At 43.9% G+C, this 17976-nt stretch overlaps 1 protein-coding gene across 2 annotated transcripts in view; it reads right to left on the reverse strand.

Annotated features, from left to right (window-relative positions):
* LOC141114293 (vasoactive intestinal polypeptide receptor-like) overlaps positions 1-17976 on the reverse strand; it is a 195862-nt gene that overhangs the window by 151862 nt on the left and 26024 nt on the right. For both annotated transcript variants that reach the window (XM_073607898.1, XM_073607897.1), the window contains exons 3-4: positions 17423-17530; positions 9646-9746 (exon numbers count right to left, since the gene is read on the reverse strand). In XM_073607898.1, coding sequence (XP_073463999.1) covers positions 9646-9746; positions 17423-17530 — 209 coding nt within the window. The remainder of the gene's footprint in view (positions 1-9645; positions 9747-17422; positions 17531-17976) is intronic.

Raw genomic sequence — 17976 nt, forward strand, 5'->3', positions numbered from 1 at the left:
GCTGCCTTTATGTTATTTGTTTGTCGTTTCAGATGGAGGTTCAGTACGCCTTGTCTGGATCATAGGGCACTCCTAGGTGTGTTGGGGGGCCAGGAGAGGAGACGTAAGACCGGATGGCAGGCAATTGGGTATTTTCCAGGAGGGAGGCTTATCGGAGATGGTTGGGGATACCCGGGATGAGGTGGGGTAGAGTGATGGTGGAGGTGGAGAGGTACGTAAGGCTGGATAGACCACCTGACGTGTTAGTGATACATGAGGAATGATTTGGGGATCCGGACAGTCAGGGACCTGATCGCGGATATTAAATCCGATTTCACGCACTTGCGCACTAAATTCCCGGGTACCCCTTTTTGCTGTTGTCTGACATTGTGGCTAGAACGACATGGCGTTGGGCTAGATCTGTGGTGAGCATCAGTAAGACTCGTATCAACAAAGTAGTGGGTAGGTTCGTGGCACAGAATGGGGGTATTGTGATTAGGCACAGAGAGCTTGGAAAAAATGTGGGGCTCTACTTGAGGAGTGATGGAGTTCGTCTCTCTGAAGTGGGGATTGACTTATGGCTATGGGTTTACAGGAAGGGATAGAACGGGCCCTGAGGGTGTGGAGGTGCCCTCAAGGGTAAGGTTGTCACCCTTTCGGGCTGTGGCGGTGTTCTTCTGGTGGTCTTTGACGGTGGCAGTAAACGGAGGGATCAAAAAGGGGTGGGGGGCTCATCGTTTGTATGTGCCCCTCCGGTGTATTCCTGAACGGTGGATGGAATACTGGAATGGTTGCACTGTGGGAAGGGGTTGTCTCCGAGCGGTCACAGCTGGAGGCCTATCAGTTTGGAAAAGGTCCCACAGTGCATTGGTGTGGTATGTGGTTATACGTGGTTAAAAGGTGGGTCACCGTCAGAGACCATCAGACTGGGGTTAACAGGTTATATTATTGTTTATTATATTTATATATACAGTATATATAATATATATATATATAGTGGTTTGGAGTTATTTAGTTGGTTTGTTTTAATAAAATAGGCTGTTATGGCCATTTTACTCCATAAAATATAAGTGTGGTCTCATTATTTGAGGTGGGTAAGGTATGGGTTGGAGATAAGTGGGTAACAGCGATAAGAATGAAGGGGACATTTAGACTACACTGGTCAAGTGAGGCCCGGAACGAAAGGACTGCAAGGAGGGATAGTGTAGGGCCGGGCATGACAGTGTGTCTAAGGGAGACACATATGGGGTTAATGTGGAAAGGAGTAATGGGAGTGGCAAGAAAGGGGAAGGTAAGAAAGAAGTTTTTGCCAAAGGGGAGTGGTTATATTTATAGAGGGGGCGGTGCAAAGGGTCAGTGTGAAGATGAACTTACAGGAGGAGGCAGTTTTTCCCACCCTCCCGCCCTAGATATATGTGTGCAATGTGTCCGTGTGTACTTGCTGCTCTGTTTTTAATTTATTGCAGGAAAAGGAAGAAGGTCGTCATGACAGCGGATAGGTGCCCTTCAGGGCTATGGCGGTGTTCTTCTGGTGGTCTTTGACGGTGGCAGTAAACGGAGGGATCAAAAAGGGGTGGGGGGCTCATCGTTTGTATGTGCCCCTCCGGTGTATTCCTGAACGGTGGATGGAATACTGGAATGGTTGCACTGTGGGAAGGGGTTGTCTCCGAGCGGTCACAGCTGGAGGCCTATCAGTTTGGAAAAGGTCCCACAGTGCATTGGTGTGGTATGTGGTTATACGTGGTTAAAAGGTGGGTCACCGTCAGAGACCATCAGACTGGGGTTAACAGGTTATATTATTGTTTATTATATTTATATATACAGTATATATAATATATATATATATATAGTGGTTTGGAGTTATTTAGTTGGTTTGTTTTAATAAAATAGGCTGTTATGGCCATTTTACTCCATAAAATATAAGTGTGGTCTCATTATTTGAGGTGGGTAAGGTATGGGTTGGAGATAAGTGGGTAACAGCGATAAGAATGAAGGGGACATTTAGACTACACTGGTCATGGCATTGGGCAGTGTGTATGGAGAGGAATGCAGAGGGTATGGCAGTGGGCAGTATGTAGAGAGAGGAATGCAGAGGGTATGGCAGTGGGAAGTATGTATGGAGAGGAATGCAGAGGGTATGGCAGTGGGCAGTATGTATGGAGAGGAATGCAGAAGTTATGGCAGTGGGTAGTATGTAGGGAGAGGAATGGAAAGGGTGTGGCAGTAGGCAGTATATATGGAGAGGAATGCAGATGGTATGGCAGTGGGCAATATGTACGGAGAATAGTGCAGAGGGTATGGCAGTGGGCAGTATATATGGAGAGGAATGCAGATGGTATGGCAGTGGGCAATATGTACGGAGAGGAGTGCAGAGGGCATGACAGTGGACAGTATATATAGAGAGGAATGCAGATGGTATGGCAGTGGGCAATATGTACGGAGAGGAGTGCAGAGGGTATGGCAGTGGGCAGTATTTGTAGGACAGAGGTGTGGAAAGTATGTCAGTGTGCAGTATGTGCAGGAGAGGAATGCAGAGGATATGTCTTTCTCCCCACTCTACACAAAAAACGGGCTCCTAGCTTTTCTACCAACCAGCTTCTTTGCATATCTTTTATCATTATTGCAGAGCACCATCTTTTCTATCCGAGTTTCCCCTGCTGGTAATTTTCAGTCTTTCAGCTCTGTTAGCTTTCAAAGCCAGCTCCCGCGGTGCTGTTGTCAGCGACTGCAAAGTTAGGATGCACAGTGAAGAGACGATAACTGAGCAAAAGAGGCAGCAGGAAAGGTAACAGCCAGCTCTCTAACCAGCGGATAGCAGAGATGGCCACCGAGCTGCAAGAGGATGGCTGTTGCAGGACAGAAAAGGGAAAGGAGATATGGACTGTGTAGTATGGAGGAACTCTGCAGGAAGTCCAACACTTCCTACACTCTGTGAGCAGCATTGTCAATTATAGCATTGTGCAGGGAAATGTAAGATCGCTGTAGACCCAGAACCCTGTGCTCTGTGTGAGAGCAGTGGTATGGATCAATGGCGCTGCTCTCTGCAGCATTCTTCTGTGATCCCAGTGTAGGGGGCAGAACTCTGACACCCAGGGCTCACAGGAAGTGAGTTGAATGACCCTGGATGTCATTCAAACTGGAAAAGGAGTGTTACTAAATCAATGGATAAGTATAGAAGCCAAAGTTTTTTGGGTTTTTTTTTTTTGCCAATTTTATGTAGAACTAAACCCATCAATTTAACCGCTTCACAAAACAGTTAGATGCCATCAATAATAACTGTCAAGGTCGCTTGTGCTCTCAATGAACTCTCAAGCCATCAGATGGCTGGTGTAATAGCTGACCACATGAGCAGCACCATATGAACTGCAGGTCAAGCAGAGGCTAAGATGGCAGCTTCCTTGGATGTATAAGATAGAAAAGTTTACTCCTGCTTTAAGGAGCTTCTGGAGGATGCAACTGAAATAGGGCTTAAAGTGATGTTTAATGGAGAGAGTGCAGTGCTTCCTTCTGACTCTGTAGAAAGAAAAGAATACAGGAGAGTGCTGAAAAGGAGGACAACGTCTTCAAAGTGGAGGAAAACACCTGGCAGAGGTTGTAGAGTGGCTGAAAGACTGGAGGAGATGTGAAAGACATGGAAGAGGAGAATTAGGTAAACAAGGTAAATGCTTCTCTGCTGTAAAATATCACTTTCCTCAGACCCCCCTCCTTCTCTCCAGGCACAGGCAAGGACTCCATGGGCATTTTTCTTAGGAGGAGTCCAAACACCCTTCAATTTCTCTTCATTAGTCTGCTGAAGTCTGACCAGGACCCAGAAGACAGGAACCTTCCCTGCACTTTGAGGTGTCATCAACCTCTTGGTGAGAACAAGCGCTTGATTGTACCTGGCTGGCTGTTAGGAGTCCTGGCTGGTGTAACTAACAGGAGTGGAGATTGATGTATTCCATCCTGTGTGATTCTACAGCCTTAATTATTCATCTAGAGAGTGGAGTTGGAGTTGATGCCCTGTTTTTGATCATATACCTGCTTTTATCCTTTATCGGGTAAGAAGATTGGATTGACACTGTGGTGTGGTGTGCTTTTGTTTACACACTAAAGCTGGTGCAGGGGTTCCATCTGTCCTTTTCCTATGAAAGACTTTTTATCATTCATGATTTTAGCGCTGCATGTATAGACTTTTATACATTTTCTTATTTGCTTATCAAACAAATTGTGCTGGCTGCTTTTGAGTTCAAATTGCATATATTGTATAGGAGCGTGGATACGTTACACATTTTATATTGATATTTAATGTCCCCCGAAGACATTTAGACATGCCCCCAAAGACGTCACTGCTGACGAAACGCATAGGGAGTGGCCTGTTACAGCGTCATAACACGCGACTTGCTGATCGTTGTCGCCAATTTTTCCACACAAATCATCAGCCTGCTGCCTTTTTCCTGCTGTATTGGATTGTTTGCCGATTGAAGCACCATAAGTTTATAATAAAGCTTTTAAAACGGACTTCACGGTGGAGGTTTATGTTCTTATCTTTCGGTACCATACTACAATTGACTGCTGAGTGGTGATTGTCTCCCCCAGTGGACGTTAAGCCTGGAGTTGTACCACATTTGTATCTGGCCATTATAATCTATAGCCCAACTGTTAACTGCTAAGAGGCACCTGGTAACTACTACTATCTGGTGGTAGAGTCCATTTTTCCCTTTCTTGCACCTGTGATATCCCTTGGAGGAGTATACGCTTTAGATGCTCTATGATGGGACTTTGTTTACTTATTATACACATATATTTTCACGTGATTGATGTAATGAGACTTTGATATATGGTTTTATATATGCACCATTAGTTGCACCTTTGCACTTTATATTTTGATGATTGATTTTTCTGCACTTTATACTTTGATGATTTATTACTTTGTACTTTATATTTTGATAACTTTTATTGGTTGCCCTTTTGCACTTTATTAACAGTTACTTGCTTCTTATGCACTCATATTTTGTAGTGCTGCTTTTTTGTTGGTTGATATTTTAAGGTTCGTTTTTTTTTTTAAACTAACAAACATGTCATACTTACCTGCTCTTCTTCTCGGGTCCCCCACCAGCACTCCTGGCTTCTCCCCTTTGACCCATGCCCCCAATAGCAAGCCACTTGCTATGGGGGCACTGGTACATGCTCGCTCCGGAGGCCAGCTCTATGCGTTCATAAGACACATAGAGCCAGAGCTAGTCCCCACTCTCTCCTCATTGGCTCACTGGCTGTGATTAACAGCCAATGGCTCCTGCTGCTGTCTCAGCCAATGAGGAGAGAGAAAGCCTGGACAGCGGAGGCTCCCATGCACATTGCTGGATCGAGAGGGGGCTCAGGTGAGTATTAGGAGGGCAGTGGAGCAAGACACAGAATGTTTTTTACCTTCATGTATGGAATGCATGAAGGTAAAAGACCCTCAGCCTTCAAAACCACTTTTAATTGGGCAGCAGGTTGGGTGCGGAGCCTTGGGACCCTGGGCTCACAGGAAGTGAGTTAGATGGCAGGCATCATTCAATCCAGAACAAGAGGAGCACCAAATCCCTGGATTTGGGTAAGTATAATGCCCCGTACACACAGTCGGATTTTCCGATGGAAAATGTCCGATCGGAGCGTGTTGTCGGAAATTCCGACCGTGTGTGGGCTCCATCGGACATTTTCCATCGGATTTTCCGACACACAAAGTTGGAGAGCAGGAGATAAAATTTTCCGACAACAAAATCCGTTGTCGGAAATTCCGATCGTGTGTACACAAATCCGACGGACAAAGTGCCACGCATGCTCAGAATAAATAAAGAGATGAAAGCTATTGGCCACTGCCCCGTTTATAGTCCCGGCGTACGTGTTTTACGTCACCGCGTTCAGAACGATCGGATTTTCCGACAACTTTGTGTGACCGTGTGTATGCAAGACAAGTTTGAGCCAACATCCATCGGAAAAAATCCTAGGATTTTGTTGTCGGAATGTCCGAACAAAGTCCGACCGTGTGTACGGGGCATAACAGTTGGAAGATTTTTATTTATTTTTTATTTTAGGAGCTGCTGGGAGATCCAATTGACTACTTCACCCAAGCTGAAGGTGGGCTTTAACTGACAGAAATCATAGTGTATTATTATATGAAAATAGGCTTTATTTGTTGATTTAATAAAGTGAAGTTTTTGATGAGAGAGATATTATGTCAGTAGTTTCCAAATTGCTCTTGTGGGATTTGTGTGAGATACAGTCAGGTCCATAAATATTGGGACATTGACACAATTCTAATCTTTTTGGCTTTTTTTTCGGTTTGCATCCAGAACATGCGAACAGGCAAAAAATTTGTTCGAACACGCGAACACCGTTAAATTTTATGGGACTCGAACGTGAAAAATCAAAAGTGCTCATTTTAAAGGCTAATATGCAAGTTATTGTCATAAAAAGTGTTACGGGACCTGGGTCCTGCCCCAGTGGACATGTATCAATGCAAAAAAAAGTTTTAAAAACGTCAGTTTTTTCGGGAGCAGTGATTTTAATGCTTAAAGTGACACAATTTAAATTTCGTACCTGGGGGGTGTCTATAGTATGCCTGTAAAGTAGCGCATGTTTCCCGTGTCAGTCCGAGAGCAAAATTACATTTCTAAAGGAAAAAAAAGTAATTTAAAAGTGCTAGCACTAGCGCTAGCACTTTTAAATGGCTTTTTTTCCTTTAGAAATGTCATTTTGCTCTCGGACTGCGCTACTTCACAGGCATACTATAGACACCCCCCAGGTACGAAATTTAAAGGAATATTTCACTTTTATTGTTTCACTTTAAGCATTATTAAAATCACTGCTCCCGAAAAACTGCAGTTTTTAAAACTTTTTTTGCATTGATACATGTCCCCTGGGGCAGGACCCAGGTCCCCAAACACTTTTTATGACAATAACTTGCATATTAGCTTTTAAAATTAGCGCTTTTGATTTCTCCCATAGACTTTTAAAGGGTGTTCCGTGGCTTTCGAATTTGCTGCGAACACCCCAAATTGTTCGCTATTCGGCAAACGGGCGAACAGCCAATGTTCGAGTCAAACTCATATTCGACTCGAACAGACAGCCCATCCCTAGTATTTACATCCAAATCAGGTGAACAGTGTAGGAATTACAACAGTTTGTATATGTGCCTCCCACTTTTTAAGGGACCAAAAGTAATGGGACAGATTAACAATCATCCATCAAACTTTCACTTTTTAATACTAGGTTGCAAATCCTTTGCAGTCAATTACAACCTGAAGTCTGGAACGCATAGACATCACCAGACGCTGGGTTTCATCCCTGGTGATGCTCTGCCAGGCCTTTACTGCAATTGTATTAATTTCCTGCTTGTTCTTGGGGCATTTTCCGTTCAGTTTTGTCTTCAGCAAGTGAAATGCATGCTCAATCGGATTCAGGTCAAGTGATTGACTTGGCCATTGCATAACATTCCACATCTTTCTTTTAAAAAAGTCTTTGGTTGCTTTTGCAGTATGCTTCGGGTCATTGTCCATCTGCACTGTGAAGCGCATTGGCAGCCATACATGCCCACGCCATGACACTACCACCACCATGCTTCACTAATGAGGTGGTATGCTTTGGATCATGAGCAGTTCCTTTCCTTCTCCATACTCTTCTCTTCCCATCACTCTGGTACAAGTTGATCTTGGTCTCATCTGTCCATAGGATGTTGTTCCAGAACTGTGAAGGCTTTTTTAGATGTTGTTTGGCAAACTCTTATCTGGCCTTCCTGTTTTTGAGGCTCACCAATGGATTACATCTTGTGGTGAACCCTCTGTATTCACTCTGGTGAAGTCTTCTTTTAATTGTTGACTTTGACACACATACACCTACCTCCTGGAGAGTGTTCTTGATCTGGCCAACTGTTGTGAAGGGTGATTATTTCACCAGGTAAAGAATTCTTCAGTCATCCACCACAGTTGTTTTCCATGGTCTTCCGGGTCTTTTGGTGTTGCTGAGCTCACCGGTGTGTTCTTTCTTTTTAAGGATGTTCCAAACAGTTGATTTGGCCACACCTAATGTTTTTGCTATCTCTCTGATGGGTTTGTTTTGTTTTTTCAGCCTAAAGATGGCTTGCTTCACTGATAGTGACAGTTCTTTGGATCTCATATTGAGAGTTGACAGCAACAGATTCCAAATGCAAATAGCACACTTGAAATTAACTCTGGACCTTTTATCTGCTCCTTGTAAATGGGATAATGAGTGAATAACACACACCTGACCATGGAGCAGCTGAGCAGCCATCCCATTACTTTTGGTCCCTTAAAAAGTGGGAGGCACCGTTCACCTGATTTGGATGTAAATACCCTCAAATTAAAGCTGAAAGTCTGCAGTTAAAGCACATCTTGTTCGTTTCATTTCAAATACATTGTGGTGGTGTATAGAGCCAAAAAGATTAGAATTGTGTCGATGTCCCAATATTTATGGACCTGACAGTATTTTTATATGCGTCAAAGTTTATAGCTAAACTCTAGGTGCAAAAACTTCAGTTGACTATATTCCTCAGATCAAATGCAGCCTCTTGCTAGGTTTGTGTTTGAGCAGTTATTATGGTAAATATATACGGTTTCTTAAACTATATATAAATTAATGTTATCCACTGCCTTTTTATGCAACCTATGCCCCCAAATACAAGCAATGTGGACCTGGACCTGGAGCCTATGCCAGACAATGCTCCTATCCTCAATGAAGGCGTGAATTGTGATACAACATATGTACAGCCTTTTCTCCATAGACTCTAATTGAAAAGCTGCCATTCACAAGTCAAGATGCAGATGTCTTCTCCATTATCTCTTTGAAGAAAATACCCCTTCCTGTATGTGTCATATCATATGAACTGCTGCCTTGGAGTAGAATGGATCTGCTGCCTGGCCCAGCTAAGACTGCAGCTCCTGGTACAGGTTTGTACTTGGGGTTTACTTTTTAAAAGGTATGCAATAGATATAAAATGGGGCTGGAGAAGGTGTGTACTACCCCAATACATGAAGTTAAAAAAGTCCATATGCATTAAAGTCCATAATAGTACAGCCCCATAGAGTGAGGCAAACTCTGTCCGTCTGGAAAAGGAACACATGGGGATGCCAACTACATGCAGAAATAAAACACAAGTTTATTAAAAAGCCAATAGGCAACTCACATGTAAAAAGAGAGGCAGGCATGTCTAATTTATCTGCAGACTGATCGCCGTGGTCCCAGAGATCCTGCTGGCTAGGATTTCTCCCCCACAGGCAGAAAAATCAGCTGTTCAGAACTCCGCTCTGCAGTGAACGCCACACCAGTGTGGATGGACTGGTGCCTTGCTTCCTTAACCTCCATGTAAGTGGATAATGCACCTGTATCTCATTAAAATGTTAACAGTTCTAACCTAGAGGCGCCTGTGTTTCTCTTCTCTCTTGTACATCTTTGCGTGTTATGGTTCTCCCTCCTCTTTAATATAAAATACAAATCCAACTGCTACAGTTCATAGCCTTTATCATGGCCACAGTAGGTGTGCTCCCACTCCAGCTTTGGGTGTATTGTCCCCTATAATGCCAACTGCAATAAACATGAAAATTATCATCTTCCTGTCCCATAAATATAATGCCACATATCTAACCTCCCTGTGAACGTGAAGACATTTCTGCTAGGTTATTCACTTACCTTGTCATCAGGCTCAATACTACTGTTAAAGAAACAGGCTTTCAGATATGGAGGAGAGTGAAGACTCCAACCATTATTAGTGCAGTTCCTGCTGATGGCAACTGTCAATAACAGAAAGAAAAGTGGTAGAGTTAACATATGTATTTTATTATCTTCTCTTCTATACTGTATCCTATATTGTAGTTCTGTACAATATGGGTTATGGCCAAGGCTTTTTTTCTCAAAGAAAAGGTGCAGGAACTACTACTTTCTGAGTCACCCCTTTTCTCCACCCCTACCTACCTCCGAGCATTTTTCCTTGGTTCCACCCCCTACCCACCTCCCAGTATTGACCTTTATTGAGAATACAGAACCAAGTATCCTTTTTGGGTTCCACGTAATTTGTATGGAATTTGTTAATGATAAACAAAAAAAAGCAGTAAAAATAGATCAGTGATGGGAGTCACTTTGGGCAGGGGGGCCATGGAACCCAGCTTACCTTAAGGAGCTCCCCAGGCCCCTCTTATGTGTAAGTCACCCTTTGTCTATTAGGGGCACAGGGTCACTTGCCTAACCAGACTCCCGGTACAACCAGACTCAACATTTCGTGTTACCCCTGGTATCCTGGGTCTTATATGTGTGGTTTGTGTTGAAAGAATGAAGGGACTCTATCACTCGGGACAGTAACATTTATGAACAATATCCCTCAAGAAATATATGAAGATAAATAATTAAACCTTTCAGACTGTTAGAATATTGTAGGAGTGTTTCATAGACCATTGCTAGATAGTTTGAGGTGGGGTGGGGTTTGCTATGTGTTTATTGTTACGTGGCTGTATCCCGTTGTTCTATTGTTTCTGTCTGCCTTGGGAGCAACCTATTATGGGATGTATATGTGTATGTGGATTAGCTGCTAGAAGGGAGGGGGGATTTCTCCTGCAGCCCTCCCTAAAGGCTGTCTGTGTGTCATATTACTGAATGTAGTTTAACCCTGCCCTGTGTCATTATGCAAAGAAGGGGGATTGTCCCTGAGTGTATATCTCTTTGTACCTGTGTTTGAATAAACAGTCCTATGTTTTCCACCAGCTTACACTGATGTCTCGACAAGTAACTGGGTGGGCTAAGGGATCTTGGATCGTGCTGGTACTGGGCAAGGGAAGCTTATACGGCAGACATACTCCTCAATAGATCCCCCCAACAACAATTGGCCACCCACAACAAAATACCCCCAGCACAACAATAGAACCCCCTAGCAACAACAGATCTCTCCACAGCCAGCATCAGCAGACCCTCCATCAGCCTTCAATAATAGACACATTCCTCAACAGTAGACCTCTCCCAGCAACAACTGACCCCCATCAACATAAGACCCACCCCTGGCAACAATAGTTCCCCCACTAGTACCAATAGACTTCCCCAGCAACAATAGACCCCCCCCCCCCACATACATTCAGTGCTGGAGGTGCCAGAACTGTGTTCCCTCTGAAAAAAAGCCCTGGTTACGGCCAACATACCTACATTACAAATAGGAGTGTAAGGCAGGCCATACATTATGCAATTTTCTGTTCTTCAACAATGGGTTGAAGGAAAGAAAATTTCTCAATTCCTCCATCAACGCAGTCATAATTCTCTTTACTCATAAATCTGTCTGTGCGTTGGCAGACATATATGGGCTGATTTACTAAAACTGGAGAGTGCAATATCTGGTGCAGCTGCACATGGTAGCCAATCAGCTTCTAACTTCAGCTTGTTCAATTAAGCTTTGGCGAAAAAACCTGGAAGCTGATATGCTTCTATGAAGAGCTGCACCAGATTTTGCACTCTTCAGTTTTAGTAAATCAACCACATACAGTCTGCGCAGCTGCACAGGCACCTTCTGGAACATTATCAGATGGGTACTGGAATCCTTCCCACTGTCACAGATTTACAGCCCAACTCCAGGAAAATTGAAAATTATCCCTAGTAGTGGGGCTACGCCCGCACTGCATGGGTTGTTTTCTTGTTTATTAACTGCTTGCCGACCACCCTATAAGAGATTTACTGCTACAGGACGGCCGTTCTGTGCAGCATTATATATACAGTATCTCACAAAAGTGAGTACACTCCTCACATTTTTGTAAATATTTGATTATATCTTTTCACGTGACAACACTGAAGAAATTGCACTCTGCTACAATGTAAAGTAGTGAGTGTACAGCTTATATAACAGTGTAAATTTGCTGTCCCCTCAAAATAACTCAACACACAGCCATTAAAGTCTAAAATGCTGGCAACAAAAGTGAGTACACCCCTAAGTGAAAATGTCCGAATTGGGCCCAAAGTGTCAATATTTTGTGTGGCCACCATTATTTTCCAGCAATGCCTTAACCCTCTTGGGCATGGAGTTTACCAGAGCTTCACAGGTTGCCACTGGAGTCCTCTTCCATTCCTCCATGATAACATCACGGAGCTGGTGGATGTTAGAGACCTTGCGCTCCTCCACCTTCCGTTTGAGGATGCCCCACAGATGCTCAATAGGGTTTAGGTCTGAGGACATGCTTAGCTAGTCCATCACCTTTACCCTCAGCTACTTTAGCAAAGGTCGTCTTGGAGGTGTGTCTTGGGGGTGTGTCTTGGGGGTGTGTTTGGTCATCTTGGAGGTGTGTTTGGGGTCGTTACCTTGTTGGAATACTGCCCTGAGGCCTAGTCTCCGAAGGGAGGGGATTATGCTCTGCTTCAGTATGTCACAGTACATGTTGGCATCCATGGTTCCCTCAATGAACTGTAGCTCCCCAGTGCCAACAGCACTCATGCAGCCCCAGACCATGACACTCCCACCACCATGTTTGACTGTAGGCAAGACACACTTGTCTTTGTACTCCTCACCTGGATGCTGCCACGCACGCTTGACACCATCTGAACCAAATAAGTTTATCTTGGTCTCATCAGACCACAGGACATGGTTCCAGTAATCCATGTCCTTAGTCTGCTTGTCTTCAGCAAACTGCAGGCTTTCTTGTGTCATCTTTGGAAGAGGCTTCCTTCTCGGACAACAACCATGCAGATCAATTTGATGCAGTGTGCAGCGTATGGTCTGAGCAGTGACAGGCTGACCCCCCACCCCTTAAACCTCTGCAGCAATGCTGGCAGCACTCGTATGTCTATTTCCCAAAGACAACCTCTAGATATGACTCTGAGCACGTGCACTCAACTCCTTTGGTCGACCATGGCGATGCCTGTTCTGAGTGGAACCTGTCCTGTTAAACCGCTGTATGGTCTTGACCACCGTGCTGCAGCTCAGTTTCAGGGTCTTGGCAATCTTCTTATAGCCTAGGCCATCTTTATGTAGAGCAACAATTCTTTTTTTCAGATCCTCAGAGAGTTTTTTGCCATGAGGTGTCATGTTGAACTTCCAGCGACCAGTATGTGAGAGTGAGAGCGATAACACCAAATTTAACACACCTGCTATCCATTCACCCCTGAGTTCTTGTAACACTAACGAGTCACATGACACAGGGGAGGGAAAATGGCTAATTGGACATTTTCACTTAGGGGTGTACTTACTTTTGTTGCTAGCGGTTTAGACATTAATGGCTGTGTGTTGAGTTATTTTGAGGGGACAGCAAATTTACACTGTTATACAAGCTGTACACTCACTACTTTACATTGTAGCAAAGTGTCACTTCTTCAGTGTTGTCACTTGACAGATATAGTAAAATATTTACAAAAATTTGAGAGGTGTACTCACTTTTGTGAGATACTGTATATGCGTGATTCTGCACTTCTGGGTAGGGGGTGCATGCACGTGCTGCTTCTGCTGTGATTAGCCATATCAGAAGCTGATCAGCGGGTAGCAGCCAATAGATGTCCGCTGGCACCCGCTGATTGTTGAGGAGAAAGGGTTGGATGGAGCTCTGCATATGTAAATAATGCAGAGCTCTGTCCTAACAGCAGGAATGTGATGGATTCTTTAGTGAAAGCAGCTCACTGTGTACACAAAAACACTGGCTAGGCACACATTTAACCCTTCGAACGCTCTAGATGTTTAACCCCTTCCCAGCAGTGTCATTAGTACAGTGACAGTGCATATGTTTAGCACTGACAATTGTATTAGTGCCATTGGTTCCCACAAAGTGTCAAAAGTGTCAAAAGTGTCAGTTAGTGTCAGATTGTCTGCCATGATACCGCAGTCCTGCTATAAATAGCTAAGTTTTACTAGTATAAAAATAAATAAATAAATAAAAATTCCACTATATATATCCCATAGTTTCTAGAAGCTATAACTTTTGCAATAACCAATCAATATACGCTTATTAGGATTTTTCTTTCCCAAAAATATGAAGCAGAATACATATTTGCCTACATTTATGAAGAAATTTGATTTTTAAAATTGTTTTATTGGATATGTTTTATATCAGAAAGTTAAAAATATTGTTTGTTTGTTTTTTTTTCAAAATTGTTTTTTTTTCTCGTTTACAGCACAAAAAATAAAAAACTCAGTGGTGATCAAATACCATCAAATACCATCAAAAGAAAGCTCTATTTGTGGGGAAAAAAATGTAAAACAGAAAAAGTGATTCCACACCACCTAGGTAATAATGCAATGAATAAAAAGGGTGTATCGCTATCCAAACAACTAAATTATGTGCTCAAATCCAAGTTACTATGCCAAAATATATACATGTAACTTTTAAAAAATCTTCAATTAGTGGGTTTTCCCCTATATTCATAAGCAGATGTGATAAAACAAACAAACACATCATGAAATTAGATCAGTAAAAAAATAGTCCAACAAAAATCTTCAACTATGAATAGTGCCAACAATATTCTGTGAATGTGCTCCCCTGTTCCACAAAACACTCCATCCAGTGAGTCCACCCAGCTCTGTACTGGACCTCACAGCTTCCTCAGAGGTCTAAAGAGCTTTTCTATAATAGGTACATCCAGGGCCGGGACAGGGGTTGGGCAGAAGGGGCGGCTGCCCTGGGTGCAGCGTGTATTGTAGGGATAGGGGCGTCACAAGTTCCTTCTATTATAAGGCTTACAGGACTAGTGACAGTGGCACCACTACTTCTGTGAGCCCAGTGCTGGAAGTGGCAAGGAGAGGAGAAGAGATCCGGGAGGTGGTGCGGGCTGTGCTCTCTCTCCCCCCTCCTCATAAGTTTGCTCATAATGAAACAAGCATTACACATTAAGCATTCCAGCTCACCTCCCTCCTTCAAATGTGCAACGTGATGGCATGATCGGCAGGTACCACTCCTTTACGCATTACGCCCCAAATGGAGCTTCCTCAGTATGTGAGGAGCCATCTGGGCCATCACGTATGTATAGCAAATAAAACTGACCCCCAACATTACCCAATTTCCTGTATATCTTTTGCCACAGTAAAACTGATCTGAGCACATACTTTAGTTGTTTGGGTAGCGCCACATTATTTTATTTATTACCTAATTGCTTGTTTATGTCTAGGGGACAAAGAAAATAAGATCTACTTACCCGGTCCTCTGCGCTGCTAGATCAGTCCGTGCAGCACCTTTTCCTTCATGTTTCAGTGGTGCAAGGTCCTGAAGTCATCAAGACCAATGTAGGGTCTATAGCCCTGCATTGAACGTGATGACATCAAGAAACAGTCCATCTCTGAAGCACTGGGAAGCAGAGGATACAGAAAGTAAAAGTGTTTCATCTCTCCCCTGGGCTAAAGAAGCAGTTTATCCTTGCAGTGCAGACACAGCCCCACTGCAAGGGACCGTTTTTAAGTTTCCCAGAGTTGGGCTTTAATACTGCTGACATTTATATGATCTAGGCTGTCAGTCAATACACTATTAGTGTTTTTACTTCACCAGAAGTTGAATGGGGGGGTACCTAAATTTGGTCTCACACAATGGCCCATTGGTGGCTCTGCCTGTCACTGTGCGTGTAGTTGCTAGCAAATCACCCTAATAGATTTCATACTGAACAAGGTCCTTAAGTGGTTAATAATTTGTCATTCAATGTGAGGCTGATCTCCCCAACATTTGAGGTTTTCTGGTTGTCACATGTTGCTAAGTAACCGCTGAGAACACTAACTGTACTGGTACATCGAACAATGACAGGTAGACCCGTCTATTATCTCTATGCATTTGTTATATTATGTTACTTTGGCATTTAGAAAGGACTCCAACTAGGATTTAGCAACTATCAAATTGTCACTTACTATTATATAACAAGACACTAAAATATCAAACACTGTTATCCAAGTGAGCTCTCCACAGCTCTGGTGTAAGATTCCCCCTGGGCGGTCGGCCCTGCACTTACCCCTTTAATGGCGTGGGCAGCGCTTCCCTCTGGGTGACGGGTGGCGGCTTCTGCTGCGTCTCCTCATGGCAGCCGTGCGTCTTTTCCCTCCTCCTCCTCCTAGGCCAATAGGACTGCTTCTCCTTTTGGCCAATCAGGAAACGAGCCCACCCTTTTTTGAAGCCTATTAAAGCCTCAGGCCCTTATCACATGTTTCAAAAAAGAAAAAAACATTGGAATCCATGTGATCAGCACCCTGCGTGTAGATTAGGGCCGGACGCATGTATAGGGGGGCTGCGCCCCTGCTCCCTATATTTCAGGCCACTGGCTTTAAGTAAAAAAACTTTTTGGAAGATCTAGCAATGGCGGAACTACCAGGGTCACTTGCAATCTGGCCTTGGCATTCTGCCACCAAGATGACAGGAAGGCCTTACCTCCCAACTGCCATGGATTCACAGGGGCCCTGCCAGGATTTGATTTAAGTTCTGGTGTCCAGGAAATCAAGTCTGAGTCCAGCAGTGGAGCGCAGTATTGAAACAAGTTCCAGCACATGGCTCTACTGACTTGCCTGGCATGGTTAGTGACACCTGCCCCGACACTTGTCCAGGGTCCCATATGCTGTGATCCTTTCTCTTTATGGCAGTTGGAATCTCAGACTGCCTGCCACACACTGCAGAGCAGAGCCTTCTCCCCGGCTCTGATGTTTTCCTGAACACAGAGAGGAGGAGGAGCCCGTTAAGAGGGACACTGCTCTGCGTGTGCCGCACTGATCTGAGGTCTGTAGTAATCCATTATGTACTGGATGGAGACTACAGGGGAGGGGGACACAGTGACCAGGAAGGGATGGTAGGGGAGCAAGTTAGCAGAGATGTATACATGGAAGAGTGGTTTGGGGGATATGAGGGTAAGAGGATAAGTGCTGGGGGCACTTTTGGAGCAGAGAGGACTTGTGCTAGAAGGGGCAGTTCGTTTTGCAGCCTAGCACCCCCCCCCCCCCCCCCTCAAGTCCTCTCAACTCCAAAAACGCACCCAGCACTTATCCTCTTGCCCCTACACTCCCCCAAATCAAAGAGATGCCATCTGCCACACAGAGGGCGATTGCGGCACCTGCCTGGGACCCTGGGCACCCCGCAAGAGATGATTAATCATTTCATTGCTAGCGGATCCCTGGTGGAAATATGTATAGTGCATTTCCACTAGGGATCTGCCAGTATTAAAATGGTTACTCATACACTTCTCATGTGCCAACAATTAAATGGTTAATCATGTCCAGTCACCAAGGATCTTCTAGCAATGAAAGTTATTGCTAGAAGATCCCTGGTGACTGGACACAATTAACCCTCTCATTGTTGGCAGATGCTCTTTTGAAGGGGGTGGGTCAGTGGGGCCCTTCTTGATCTCTTGCACCAGGGCCCTGAAGCTTCTCGTTAAGCCTCCGGGATCTAGCATACATCCGTAAGAAATGATGTATAAAGCACCATGATCTATAATATTATTAGTAAAATTGCAACAAAACTCTAATCTTAAAAGATATCTTGACCTTTACCTTTTGTCTTAAGAAAGATCTGAAGGCTCTCCGGACAATGTGTAGTCACCGTTTGTCCCACCGTGGCTGCATTCCAGCAATTGACACCATCCCACTCTGTGGGACACCCTGCAATGAAAGAAAGAAATCTATAGTAAAAGAGAAAGGATAATTAAGCATTTCTTTGAAAGATTCCTTGTCAGCCTTTGTATGTTTCTAATTTATATACGTTGAAAAAATACAGGAACCACGGGATCAATAACCAATTTACCTCAATGCCATGTAATTCAACTGTAAATTATCGGGTCTTTGGCCACTATTCAATGTGCAACTAACACAAGAAGGCATTTAACAGAATAGGGTGAGAGAGCAGAGAATAACTGTAACTTGCTATTTATTTAAAGGAGAAGTATGCCCAAAGACCTTTGGGCCCTGCTTCTTCTCTGCGTCATAGAAGTGGCGTAAATTTTGCACTCCTGTGACTTAGATTCAACTGACAGCAGGCTAAAGCCAGACGTCACACAGCAGGTCCAGGCCTGATTCAGATTCAGAATACTTTATTAATCCCAAAGAAA

The sequence above is a fragment of the Aquarana catesbeiana genome, linkage group LG12, assembly GCF_042186555.1.
Source record: "Aquarana catesbeiana isolate 2022-GZ linkage group LG12, ASM4218655v1, whole genome shotgun sequence".
NCBI lineage: Eukaryota > Metazoa > Chordata > Amphibia > Anura > Ranidae > Aquarana > Aquarana catesbeiana.